The 14329-nt window shown below is 48.5% G+C and overlaps 1 protein-coding gene across 5 annotated transcripts in view; it reads left to right on the top strand.

Annotated features, from left to right (window-relative positions):
• The window catches only part of WHRN (whirlin), a 109743-nt gene that overhangs the window by 46486 nt on the left and 48928 nt on the right, over positions 1 to 14329 (top strand). For all 5 annotated transcript variants that reach the window (XM_075120557.1, XM_048822777.2, XM_048822778.2 and 2 more), the window contains one exon: positions 3348 to 3473. In XM_075120557.1, coding sequence (XP_074976658.1) covers positions 3348 to 3473 — 126 coding nt within the window. The remainder of the gene's footprint in view (positions 1 to 3347; positions 3474 to 14329) is intronic.

Raw genomic sequence — 14329 nt, 5'->3', positions numbered from 1 at the left:
AAGTGTCAAGTGCTGTGAGAGCTTTGAAGGCGAGGTTATATATGTTGAGTGTGGTTATTCCCCATCATTTATTAGTTAGTAGGGTGTTGTGGGGGTTTTGGAACGGGGAGTCAAAGGCTGTTTGAACCAGCCTTGGGTGTGTGTCAAGAATTTGTATTTCGATAGCCCCAATCGAGGAGGTTCTCCCTTGCCCTAAGGCGTTGCACAAACACACAGTTAGAGACAGGCCCTGATCCAAAGAGCTCAAACGCAATAGAAAAGTCAGAATCACTCTCCTTGGTTTACGAGTCAGGAACTGAAGCACCGAGAGATTAAATTACTTGCCCAGGGTTTTTGTAGCAAAGCTGGGAATTGAACCCACATCTCCTGAGTTCTAGTCAAGGGCCTACATCTCTCTGTTTTTGCTTTTTTTGTTTACTTGATCCCTCAGTCTCCTCCCCCACAAAACACATGCTGCCATCTCTTGATCTCTTCCCCGCTCTTTCCTTGAGTCACTTTCTCAGGAGCTACCTCCATGATGGTGTTACCCTTTGGATGCAGCACGTCTGCATTTCTTTCCCTATTTACTCCGAACCCCGCAATGTTTACATCGTGGTCCCTAAGTTCTGAACTCTTTCCCAGTGTAGAGCAGGTATCCATGTAAATCCTGCTTTGCCCCATTTTGAAAATCTACTCAGAGGTCTCCAGAGAGCCTGCCTCTGCCTTTCTGCATAACTTGGGTCCCAGGCCATGCAGACTGGACTGATCCTCATCCCATGCAGAGCTCCTGTCAAGTCCAGGGCTTTTTAGATTCTTCAGGGCTAGCTTTCGCTCTGATCTCCCCTGTACCCTCACCAGGGCAAATTGTACCCTGCCTGTGGTATAGCAAAAGCGCATGCCGGATGTAAAACAGCTCCTTGAGGTGTCTGAGTAGCAGAGAGGCACTCCTGTTTCAGGTACTCCTCCAACAGTGTCTCACTGCATTTGCACACCTTCCTTCTCTGCTTCTGTGGGCTGCATTAGGAGGGACGGTCACAGCCATGTGCCCCTTTGTGTGCGTGGTGATGTGTGTCCGGCAAGACCTAGATCTGAGCTGTCAAAGGGTGCATAGTCTCTCCAGGGGAAGTTTGGGAAAGTATAACAGCTGCTCGGTTTGAGCCCTGGTGGCCTTTGATTTTAAACCCATTGTGCTGGGTGCTGTACAAACAGTGAACAAAAAGACAGACTTACTGGCAAATAGCTTCTAGTCAGCACTATCTTCTGTTTCCCTTGTTGCTGTAATTTGCTCCGGGTTAGACTTTTGTACTCCAGTCTTACCTCTTGTGTCTTAACCAATCACTATGTCTCCCCTTCTTGGGTAGCAGTCAGGCCTGTTTCCACTCCTGTTTGATTTGGCCTAAGAGCCTCTGGCAATAAAAATTAGAGTGTTAGTGGATAAAATAGAGCTCCGAGAGACAAAAATATGCCTCTATGCTGATTTACCTTTATTCATCAACAAACCCCTGCAGGCCATCCCCCACAGATTCTACAAACTATTGAATTGGTTGGGGAAATCGCAGGGTATCAATGGCTTGGCACATGTCAGAGGTGCTCAGTGTCTCTAGATGGGTGCATGTTGCCACCTCTTGGGTAACACTTTTTGCTGGCAGCAGGTGCAAGTCAGGTATTTGGGAGTCCTCTTTCCTAGGAACATAAAAGAAATAGGCAAAATGCATCTCAATCCTTTTATCACACAGCTGGTTTTGGATTTACACAGACAGCGGGCCCTCCCCCTATCGCTTCGGATTGAGTTAGTATAGTAAAGATGAATGTCCTCTTCAAACTTCTATTTGTTCTTAGCTCCCTGATGGTTCATATTTCCCCTGTGGTTTTTTTTTTTTTTTCCAGAATGAACAGCATTTTAAAGGCTGTGGGGCATGTGGGCTTGTTGCCAGATTATCCTTTGACCAAATGAAGCTGCCTTTTCAATCCAAAGGCTGTGGTCTGCCCAATCTTGGCCTTTACTGTCTAGCCTCAATTTTGAGCCAACTGACACGTGGCTGACCCTCTGACTCCCAGGGCCCCAGCCTGGCTGTGCATGGAAGAGAAATTGTAGCCCCGCTCCCACTAGCACAGGGGTGGGCAAACTTTTTGGCCCAAGGGCCACATCAGGGTTGCAAAACTATATGGAGGGCTGGGTAGGGAAGGCTGTGCCTCCCCAAACAGCCTGGCCCCTGCCCTCTATCTGCCCCCTCCCACTTCCTGCTCTGGACTCCATAATGACTTTTCAGATCCAGAGCAGTCAGGTCTGACACATGTTAGTGCTGCAATGTGGCAGGCTCTACTTTATACCACATGCTCCAGGTTGCAGAGACCTTTCTTCTTTTTGCTATTTTTGTTTGTCATAATCACCCACACAAACATGGCAAGGGCCCACAACCAATCCTTCAGCTATTTCCCTCGCCCTGGAGCCAGTCCCTCGCCATCCTGCTCTCCCCGGGTCTCCGCTAGCGTGGCAGGAAAGTCGGCAAAAGGAGCAGCTAGAACAGGGATGGCCAACCTGAGCCTGAGAAGGAGCCAGGATTTACCAATGTACCTTGCCAAAGAGCCACAGTAATACGTCAGCAGCCCCCCCAACCCCCACCCCCCTCCGCTCCCAGCGCCTACCACCCCCCAGCAGTCCCACCAATCAGCTGTTTCGTGGCATGCAGGAGGCTCTGGGAGGGAGGGAAGGAGCGAGGGCACGGCCGGCTCAGGGGAGGGGGCAGGAAGGGGTGGCGTGGGGGCAGGGCCTGTGGCAGAGCCAGGGGTCGAGCAGTGAGCACCCCCTGGGCACATTGGGAAGCTGGCGCCTGTAGCTCCCGCCCCGGAGTCAGTGCCTAGAAAAGGAGCCGCATGCTAACGTCTGAAGAGCCACGTGGGGCTCCGGAGCCCCAGGCTGGCCACCCCTGCACTGGAATGACTCACTCCCCTCCCTTGCAATTCCGCCCGGCAGCCAGGTGGGGCGCTGCAGCGCTGCCGTAGCAGGGAAGGGACTGCCGCGGCTCAGACTGCGCCCGCATCACACCAGAACCATTCGGGGGCTGCAGGGGAGATGGCTGGAGGGGCTGGGGAGGCGTTGCCCCCTCTCTCCTCCTCATAGCAAAGGGGCTGATTCAGACCCTGTACAAGGAGCACATTTTCAGTTCCTAATCAGCCAGATTCTCCGATTCTAGGTACACGCTGTCTTCTAAACACCATCTCCCTCGAGCCAGGACCAGCCTCGATGGCCAGCGGTTGGACGCCATGTTGTCCCAGACTTGGGGTAGGGGCAGTGCCTCTTCCCTGCACCCGTAAAGTATCTGGCACGTCTCCAGGGCTCCGTAAATACCAGCTCTCCCTCTCCGCAGGTGAACCTGGTGCTGAACGAAGGGAAGCCCTTGGGCCTCATGATCCGAGGAGGAGCAGAATACGCGCTGGGCATTTACATCACCGGCGTGGATAAGGGCTCGGAAGCGGAGAGCACAGGCCTGAAGGTGAGATGCGAGCGCGTAAGTGTGCGGGGGGGAGGTAGGTTTGGGGCTCATCTGGGAGCTGAGAATGCATTTACAAAGCAGGAGCTCAAACTGATGCGGGTCTCGGAGCTCGTGCTGCCGACGCGGTAACCAGCCGCTGCCCTGGGCCTCTCGGAGTCCACCTCAGCAATCCTAACACTGACCCCTGCAGCATCCCGTTAGGCGCGCTGTACACAACGGACGCCGCCCTCCGGAGCAGGCGGCACCTGCCATTCGGCACTCGTGCACGCCACGTGGCGACCCGTGTGACCTTGTTTCCAATCCGAATGGAAGTCTCGCCACCAGGAGCTGGGCTGGGAGCGAGCCCAGCGTCGAAATCCTAGGCGGCAATCAAAGCTGGGCGTCTAGGAGGGAAAAGCAAGTCTCACTGTCCCGCCTCCCCATGCTGCAAGAGAAGAGACTTTTTCCTATTAAAGTGACTGGCTTTGATGCCCCCACCCAGTGCATCTTTCTCATTCCAGCCTGATCAAAGAAACCTGCCACTGCTAGCCGCTTGGAGCTGCAGTTTTGAACTTCTTCCTCTCGGTACTTCCTTGGGAGTCTGCATTAGCTGCAGTGATGCTGGGTTTCGGGGGCCTGGGTTCGCAGTAGCAGCATCCCACTGCCCCTGTGATGGGCTGGCAAATGACTCCCACTACCTCACTGCTAAACTTTCTGCAGTGGAGCGCTAATCCCACATCCTCACGGCACTGCCCTTCTGTCACTACTGCAGCGTGTGCTAAATTGCCTGAGAGTGGAGGCTGGACAGGAAGGATGGGCCAAGGGTTAGGGGGCTCATCCAGGATTGGGGTGATCCAGTTCCATTCCTGCTCTGCCACAGGCTTCCTGTGTGACCTAGGCACGACACTATGTCTGTGTTGGGTTCCTTCCGCTTCAGTGACATTTGCAAGAGTAATCTCCATTAACGATCGGCACCGTAGGTGGCAAATGCAGGGCTGAGCCGGAGTGCGTCTACGGGCAGCCGAAATTGATGCGGCTTACATCTGCTTCTGGCCACTTCCGCATCTCCGTATTCAATTCCTACTGTTAGGACCAACACCTGCTTCAGGGTTTTCTCAGCGATACGAGGACTCTCCGAGGATCTGCTACAGCATCTCCCATGGCATTCTCTCTGCAGCTGCGTTGCCCTCATGCCCAGGGGTTGGTGCACGGTCACTGTTGAGGTAGCATTAGGCAAGGTCTTTTTTCTGCTTGGTTCGAAGGACTCCCTGAGCCCAGTCATTAGCCAGGAGAGAGGTCTCGGCAGGGGAAATGCAGGAGCTCAGCTGATGGCTCAGGCTTTGGGGGCAGATGCGGTAGAAAATGATGTAATATCAGACAGTAAAGTTGTAAAGAGACCCACTGGACTCTGGAATAGTCCTTAGCTCCTCTGATTGGGAGCGTGTTTCAGAAGCAGGTTTATGGGCTGTAATTTCTGGCTGTGCTGCTCAAAATAACCCAGTTCTGTTTGGCTTTTCTGTAAATGGCCCATCTCCTCAGGGTCGCAACTTCATGCTCCTCATCTCTGGTTCAGAGCGATTCAGCAGCAACTGAGGGTAAGGTGTTGTGCGGGGTTCCCTTGGAAATTTATTGATAAGACTGTATCTGTTGCTTCAGTGTAGGGCTGATGGGTAACAAACTCCTTGTAATCTGCTGTTTGTGTTCCCTCAAGACATAGACAAAGGCCTGGATTATCAGAGATCAAGGTGTAATCCACCTTGATCCCACTGCCTCTGTGATGGGCTGGCAAATGACTCCCACTACCTCACTGCTAAACTTTCTGCAGTGGAGCGCTAATCCCACATCCTCACGGCACTGCCCTTCTGTCACTACTGCAGCGTGTGCTAAATTGCCTGAGAGTGGAGGCTGGACAGGAAGGATGGGCCAAGGGTTAGGGGGCTCATCCAGGATTGGGGTGATCCAGTTCCATTCCTGCTCTGCCACAGGCTTCCTGTGTGACCTTGGGCAAATCATTCAACTTGTTGTTGCCTCAGTTTCCAATCTGTACAATGGGGATGATAGCACTGCCCTGCCTCACAGGTTATTGTGCAGATAAACCCATTAAAGATTGAGGTACTCCAATACTGCAGTGTTGGGGGCCAGGTAGATCCCTTACAAAGACTGAGAGCTAATCTTCCTTCAGTCTTTCTACTCCCAGCTGGCCCTACAAACCTCCCATGCTGGACCATCTTCATTCTATTCAGTGTTTATACCACCCTTGTCACATGGCCTCTGGGATTGTGGGCTTCTCCCTTTGGAACCACTCTGCCCACATGCCAGAACTTTTTAAACAGCTGTTCTTTGAGTTAAAGGCTCACCCCTGGCCCTGGGGAGACATTGACGCTTCCCCTAGTTCATGTACACGAGGGGCAGTGGGAACAGTGCTACGTAGCGGATGAAATGGAAGGGCAGCACTGTTATCCCACTCACATTTACCATTGCACAGCAGCTGCATTTCTCCCCCTAAAGTAAAGAGAAAACAGACGTGCCACCCAGGGCTGCCTTCGGACATAACGCAAGTCACCGGGCTGAGATGAGATCAAACCTATGTGTCCCCAGCACCGACTTGTCAGGCTCCCCCTTGTAAACACTGCAAGATTAATGGCAGGAGAGGGAGGGGAACTGGTGCCCATTCCCTGAGATTATTTTCATAATCGATGCCTCCATGTTCCACCAAGCTCCCCCAACTGGCCCCCATCACCACCCAGAGAAAATTGCTACTTTCCCTAGCTCAGCCAGGAGGCCAGAGCAGCTAATGGAACATCTGGGCTAAGGGAAATACGTATAGGAAAAAATAATAGCAGCCATCTAAGAATACAGCCTTCTATTATCACCCTCTCAGATTATTTCCATTTATAATACACAGCATTCTCTCTCCACCTATCATTTCATCTCCCAGGCGGTGGAGGGAAGGAAATAATTGAAGACACTTCTATAAAAATGCACTGTCTAATCCTGTGTTATTTTCTTCCACGTTAGCCAGTGAGGATTTAAGAGGTGGCGGTGTTTTCTATGCAAGGCTTCATGCCGCGAGCATTGTCTTCACATTATATCTCTGCTTATTGATTCTTTATGCCTTGCTCCTCGCTGTGCTGTTTTCCTGTAGCTGATTTATGCGTGCCAGAAGCCGGACGCTTTGCTAAACACCAGGGTCTGCATCCTTCTATATAGTTCCTTCTCCCTAATTTCCGTACACTGCAAGCTGTAAATTTGGAAATCTTTGGTGGCGGGAGGAACAGAAAGGGGTCTCTGTGTCTTGTTATTATCCACGTAAAATGATACTATAGAATGTATATGCATACTCCCTAAGCTAAGATGGGCAGAGGCACAGAGAGACCTGATTCTAAGATGCGGAAAGAAACTGAAGTTAAACAAGTCCTTCCAAGTAACGGGTTATACCAGGCAAATAGAAAGACTTCTGTTCCCTAGGGGCATGATCCAACATCTGTTGGAGTTGATGGAAAGACTCCAGCTGACGTCAATTGGCGTTGGATAAGGTCCTAAATTACCGGCTATCTCTATGCATATTAAACTACGTTATCTGCCCTCAGCTATATTTAATATGGTGAATGATAATTTTATAAGTGAATCATTAACTCCAGTCCTATTAAGTGTTCACCCAAGGAGCCAACAAATATCAGCCATCTAAAGGATGGCCTTATGGTTAAGGTACTAGACTGGGATTCAGGAGATGTGGGTTTCATTCCCAGCTTTTCCACAGGTTCCCAGTGTGACCTGGGATAAGTCACTTACAAACAAACAGTATTTGGTGAAAAGCAGCCAATGGAGACAATAAACAAATGAGGAGAGCATAAATAGGGGTTTAAATGTGTAAATTTCGGCTCCCACGGAGCTGAACATTGTCTGAGCTGCCAAGGAGCCAGTGGGCATTGTACTTTCTTAGTCCTGAAAGCATCATCCTTAGCCTCTCTGTGCTTCAGGTACCCCCAAAGCCCAATGGAAATACTACTTACTCACAGGGGCAAGATTTGTTAAAGGCTTCCTGATCCTTACACGGACAATGCAAAACATTCGGTGAAAGCCCACTGCCAGCTAATTAAAATCCTACTGCAATTCAGAAGTACTAGCCTCAGAACAGGTTCCAGGTGTGATTGGTCAGCCGCTGCATACAGAGTCTCATCAGAGCTCAGTGCAGTGAATGGAAAGACTCTCGCTGGTTTTAATGGGCACTGGACCAGCTCCATAGAGAGGGGCTCTGACTTCCCTGCTCTGCAATTAGATGCCTTTGCATGTGCCCGACAACAAGTGCATTGGTCTCATTTGCTATCCACCATCACTCTAGGTCTGTTCAATATTACTGCCTCCCACTGATTGCATCTGGTGTTTCCGGTTATATGCCCTTATATATTAGATCACATTCGTCCAAATTGATTCTTTTTTTTTTTCTTTTCTGACCATATTTTGAATCTCTCTAGATCTTTGTATTAGTTCTCTATCCTGGCTGCGGTTTGCAACTCCTTCTAGTTTAATATTAATGTCATTTCACCTTCATCTTCTGGTAACATTAATGATGTTAAATGAGGCCAGTCCTAACACTGACTCCTGTAGCATCCCATTAGCCACCTTGCTCCCAGATCAATTAAATGCTAGTTAGCATTACCTTTCCGTTTCCAGGCTTTTCGCTCGCGTTCAGTCCATGTGGCTGCCTTCCTCCCCAAGCCAGTTTGAATTAATTTTTCAAGGTGCAGTGTCAAATTCTTTACCGAAATCCATCTGTATTCCAGCCACTGCACCTCCCTTCATCTAGTCATCTTGCAATTCTCTCCAAACAAGCCACCAAGATTGTCCAGCAAGATTTGCTCTTTATGAACTCATCCTGCTTCTTGCTGCTGGTTCCATTGCCCTCTATGGGTGGTGCTCAGCACCAATATTTTGGGGCAGATTTTCAAAAGTGCTCAGCTCCCAGTAGTTCCCGGTGTTGACACCCAATGTGATGAGCCCTTTGAAAATCTGTCCCACAATGTCCACTGCGGTGATTTTTCTCTCTGAATGCTTCTCCTCTTATTTCTGCCTCTATTCCCCTTGTAGGAGCTAGAGTTAAAGCACAGTAATTGCCAGGATCAACTTTAAAAAAACAAACCAAACCTGGTACTACATTTTCCCTTCACTGGTCATTAGTTGTCCTTGGTTTATGAAAAATGGTTATTGGTGTTAATTAGTAAAATCCCTGGCAAAAAATGTGTATCATACACGCTGATTGATTTTGTGTATGCTCAGTTTTCCCAAGTATTCCATCATTTGCTTTTCATCAATAACTATTTTACAGGATCTGTAACTGATAGGTGTATTTTGCCTGTAGTTTCTCCTCTCTTATTATTATTCCAATAGCACTTACAGGCCCTAATGGAGATCAGGGCCTCATGATGGTAGGCACTATACAAAACACATAGTAAGAAACCGTTTCTGCCATGAATATTTTATAAGCTAAATAGCCAAAGGGCAAGCAGGAGGTGAAACAGGTTGCTGATAGAGGTTACACAGCAGGTCAGTGGCAGAGACAACAAGATCCTAGGTCTTCTGAGTCCAAGTTAGTGTCCCTTCTGCTGGACCCCACACAAAACAGCACCAGAAACTGCTGGCTAAGACTGTGTTCTCCTGTCACCCTAAGGCGCTGTTACAACAGCACAAACTCTTTGTGCTGCATCCCACCGCAGGCATCTGCCCTGGAGATCTAATCATGGTGCTAGTTCTCCTTCATTTCCTTTGTCTGATCCCCTCCCTAGACTCCTTATTATGGAAAGGGCTTGCTGGTATTTTGGACCTCTATGAAATAGTTATCAGATGGCTCATTAAAACTGCATATCTGTCTTGTACAAAAAAATATGAAAATTTAATACTTGATATGAAAAACTATTAAAGATTCATAATTGCGATAAAACTCCTTGATAGAACTTGAATGTTCATCGTTTTAGTACTGCAGTGCCATAGACACTCCTTATTTTAGCAGCAAAACTCCATTCCAGTATGGATTGCTCAGTGCATTAAAGAGGCTCAGGAGATGATGCTCACTGCACATTTAATTCAAGGCTTCTTCACCCCGACATGCTGTTGTCTTAGCTGGTTAGGCTGTTGCATAATTTACCCTAGTTGTTTCTATGGCGGTTAGGAATTTTCTGAACACTGGTGTAAAGCCAGAGGAGTGTGAAGGGGATTTGTGAATTCTGCTCTCTGAGAACATCAGAACTCATGACATTTGTGAGTTAAACTCACTCTAACAAAGCAGCGGGGCTGCCAGGTTTGCTGTCTGCTTGACCCCATCTGCAGCTCTTTCTCCAGCTGGCCTGGGTTCTGTATCCCACCAACTTAGACACATTCAACTTGATCTGCTTCCAGAGCCAGCGTAGAAACTCAGCGCCTGATCCTGGAGCACCTTCCACTGGGGAAAGCCGAGGAGGGAACAGAGCAAGTCTGAGCAGGGCGAATGATTGTTATGAGCCTCTTGCACCAAACCCTTTGCTGCTGTTCCCAGGAGAGGCAGCAGGAAGCCATATAGAAATGTGGCGAGCTGTGATTCCAGGCCACCAGTCACCAGCTCTTGTTTTGTATCCCTGCCTTTCAGAGGCTATGTTACAACTATTGCTTTTCTTCTTCCCCTTGTACTGCCAACACTGATGTCCTAGTGGGCTCTACTCAGTGACAAAGGGGACTGGGAGGTAGGAGACCCAAGTTCAGACTCCTGGTATGGTTTGTAGTGAGTCTCCGGCCTTGTCTACCCCAGCCCTTTCTTCCTAGCAGCTCCACGGGTGGTGGGGCTGCAACCATGCAGGACATCAGCTGCTACAGGTGTTTTACCACCATCCTGTTAGCCAGTGTTATAAAATGAACCAGGATGCTTATGCTGAGCTAGAAACCAAACTCCCTTGCATGCTTTTGCATTTATGTTAAGCTTTATTGTGGAAATTTACTGAGGAGTTAAATTGTTCAAGGCTGGGTTTTTTTGTACGTGCATGTGGGATCCTCTCCGGAGTATTATATATGAATGTTGCTAGGCACTGGAATACAAAACCGTAGTTCACATTGTGGGTCTAACACTATTTGTACTTTATGGTCTACTGGCATCGGGAATGGTATTGTATGGAACACAGGGGCGAAAAAGGGAGTGAGGTATATTAATCTCCTGCTTGTCGTAAACAAGCACCCTATACAAATAACTCAAATGAAGCTCACCCTTTGGAGCAGTCACAGATTGAAAACTGCTTCACAGGACTGGATAAAATATTAACCCTTTCTCTGGTCAATAAAGCCGTTTGAGCTTAGTTTATCTGACATTTCATTAATCAATAATCTAACCCTAGCAACCCTCTCTGTAACCATGAGATCAATGACGGGAAATTCTTGCTGCCTGGGGATGATGATGATTCTTGTCAAAGCACTTTGAGTTTCTTCGATGCAAGATGCTAGGCCGGCAGTCGGCAGCCTTTCAGAAGTGGAGTGCCGAGTCTTCATTTACTCTCTCCAGTTTAAGGTTTTGCATGCCAGTAATACATTTTAACGTTTTTAGACGGTCTCTTTCTATAAATCTAGAATATATAATTAAACTATTGTTGTATGTAAAGTAAATACGGTTTTTAAAATGTTAAGAAACTTCATTTAAAATTAAATTAAAATGCAGAGCCCCCCGGACCGTTGGCCAGGACCCAGGCAGCGTGAGTGCCGCTGAAAATCAGCTCACATGCCACTTTCGGCACGCGAGCCGTAGGTTGCCTACCCTTCTGCTAGGCCATGCAAGGAAGGAGGTGGTATTCAGAATGGGGGAATGATCCAGCCAAGAGGAGCAGCTGCATCTGTCTTTGCTGACTGAGCCCCTGTTGTGGGTGCTGTTACAGTCTGACTCTTAACTTGCTGGAAAGTGCCATTTTCATGTGGGCTGCATGAATGAGGCGTGGGTTACTGCATCGGACCTGTTTGCTGGAGAGAGACAATAGTCAGATGCCCTCAGCTGCAATAGCACATGATGGGGTGGTTCTGCAGAGATGGCAGATGCAGGACCTGTTTCTAACACACCTGCAGTTATACAGAATTCAGAAAACGTTGGGCCTGATTCTCAACTCATGCTGGCTTTACCCCGGTTTGACTCCAGGGGAGTTGCACGTACGAAGAGACTGGGGCTCTATATCTGTAGCAGACATTGGACACTTATGGAATAACCTGCTCGCAAGGAAAGTTTCTGCCTTACCCCCACCAGCTACTGGTTTGTTCAGGACCTGAAGCATGAGGGCTTGTAGCCCTTACAGATTCTTTTTTATTCTAGTTTTAACTATAGAAGGAGAGGCACTGTGGTCTACTGGTTAAAGCCCTGGCCTGGGAATTGTGAGATATGGGTTCTATTCCTGGCTCTGACACTGGCCTGCTGGGTGACCTTGGGAAATGACTTCACCTCCCTGTGCCTCAGTTCCCGTCTGTAAAGTAGGGCTAATGATTCTGACCTTTGTAAAGCACTTGGCTGTCTACTCATGAAAAACTCTGGGACTTATTTTATATGGATGTAAAATAATTTATATCTACAGATCTCAGTGCACTTTACTAAGGAGGTCAGTATCTTCATCCCCTTTTACAGAGGAGGAAACTGAGGCACGGTGGTGAGGTGACTTGTTCAAGGTCACCCAGTAGGCCAAGCGCAGAGCTGAGACTAGAACCCAGGTTGGCTCAGTTATAGTACTGTGCCTTTAGCTCTTATAAATGCCTAATCCTGTCTTAAAGCTGACTGAGTTTTTTAGCCTCAGTACTAACTTGTAGCACGGAGTTCCACAGATCGTGTGCAGGATCCCAACTGATTTCCTTTGATCAGTTTAGAATGTACTGCCTTTCCATTTAATCGAATGTCTCTTGTTCTCTTCTTATGAAAAAGGGTAAGTGAGAGCACCTGCCTTATCTTCTCGATCTCATTCAGTATTTTGGATACCTCTGCCATGTCCCCTCTCATATGTCTGCGCTCTAAATGTGACAGTCCTAATCTTTTTACTCTGTCCTTGCCTGGAAGCCTTTCTATGATGCTAGTCATCTTTTTTGCCCTCCCCTGGGACGTTTTCAATTTCTGCTGGTATCCTTTCTGAGAGGAGAGTTGAAGGGTGAGCTCAGGGTGAGGGCATACAGTTGAGCTGTAGAACAGTTTAGGGGCTATTCTCTATTTCTGGCTTTACACGAAATCTTGTTCCCCCCCTTTTTTTTTTAAACCACCACTGCATATTGAGCAGATGTTCGTCGAACTGTCCACCATGCTGCCGAGGTCTTTTTCCTGACTAGTTATTATTAATTTAGCACCCATCAAAGTGCATGTGTCGTTCCTTCCGATGCATGTGACCCTACTCTACAAATGATTTTACCTACACTGTCTTGCCCAGTCAGTCCCCCAACTTTGTTAGGTCCTTCTTGTTGTCTTTGAGTCTGAATAATTTTGTCATCCACAGATCTTGCCTCTCCTGGGTTCCCCCCCTCACATGATGCAGGTTTCATTTCCGGAGGCTTTTGTGTTTAATCCATAGTTATGTGCATTTACTAATATCGGTATGATTTCCATGTCACTCTTGGAGATCTCAAGGGATCAAATGAGTCCTGGTTTATCAGGCAGAGAGCAAGTCATTAGTTAGAACTCTCCTTTGTGGGATGAGGATTTCACGCCAGAGGAACCCAGAGTACTTTGTAAATTATACACAGGGATCAGTTCACCTACCACGGACATCTAGTCATCTCTGGGATGGAACAGCACCTCAATATGGATCAGATAATGCTGTGCAACACAACCAGGGTGAAGCTTCAGTGTAACAGAGACACAAGCCAGAAGGGTCCAACAGCCCTTTATTTCCGTTTTACTCCTTCTGCATCTACCACACCCAGATCCAGCCCTTTGCACTTCCTAGTATGATCCATTACCAAATCTCTTAAAGGTATAGTCCATTACACATCGCGTATTTGGGACAGGGAGAGGTGCGAGCTGGCCCTCTAACATGTTGCTCTGTGTGGAACGTGCGCGCCTCGCCTGGGAGCAGCGTTGGGAAGGAAAGAGGACTGAGCTCGTGAGCCAGGCCCTAGCACCCAGCAAACAGAGGGGTCTCTTCCGGGCCATTCAGATCAGTTCTGTGGAATGTCTAAATAGCCAGCACCAGGAGGGAAAGCGCCGGCTGGCTAGCATTAGGCAGTGCAATTCAAGGAGCCGTTTGCATCTTAAGGGGCTCAGCAGGAGATTGTGGCACCAGGATGACAAAGGCAGACAAGAGCAAGTGTCTCTGTTGCCAGCATGCACTGTGACCAGATTACCTAACCCCATTAGAGCACAAACAGCCCCTTAAAACCCTTCCCGGCAGGCTGGGGAACTCAGGCTGAAATCTTAACGTTTGGAGAGTAGAGACTGGCCTTGGCCTTGCTCCAGTGTTGCCCAACGAGAGACCTTTCGAGGCCGAGGCTGCAATACTTTCTGGTGCCACATGGCATATGGTAATTGGCAGCTCCCGCCCCTGCCCTGACACACACAGTAATAAATGCAGTAATGATGGGTAGCATTTTTCTCGGTGGACTTTGCCAAGGTTGCATGAACATTGTTCTGAAGAGAGGCCGGGCCGGAGGTTAGGATGCTAGTCGCAGGCTTGGCAAACCTGAGTTTAATTCTTGGGCAAGTCACTTAGTCTCTGTGTCTCAGCTCCCCATCTATAAAGTGAGGGTGCTGGTGCTGTCATACCTCAAGGTTTGGGTGAGGCTCAGATACTGTGGTAATGGGGGCGGCGTAAGCCAGCTGATCCCTACAAGACTGATCATTATCCCCACACCCACTGGCACAGATGTTAAATGACTTTTGCAAGTGAGTCAGTGTCAAGAAAAGAACC

Source organism: Caretta caretta, chromosome 16, assembly GCF_965140235.1.
Source record: "Caretta caretta isolate rCarCar2 chromosome 16, rCarCar1.hap1, whole genome shotgun sequence".
In the NCBI taxonomy this organism is placed as follows: Eukaryota; Metazoa; Chordata; order Testudines; family Cheloniidae; genus Caretta; species Caretta caretta.
This window is presented reverse-complemented; position numbering and strand designations above follow the sequence as displayed.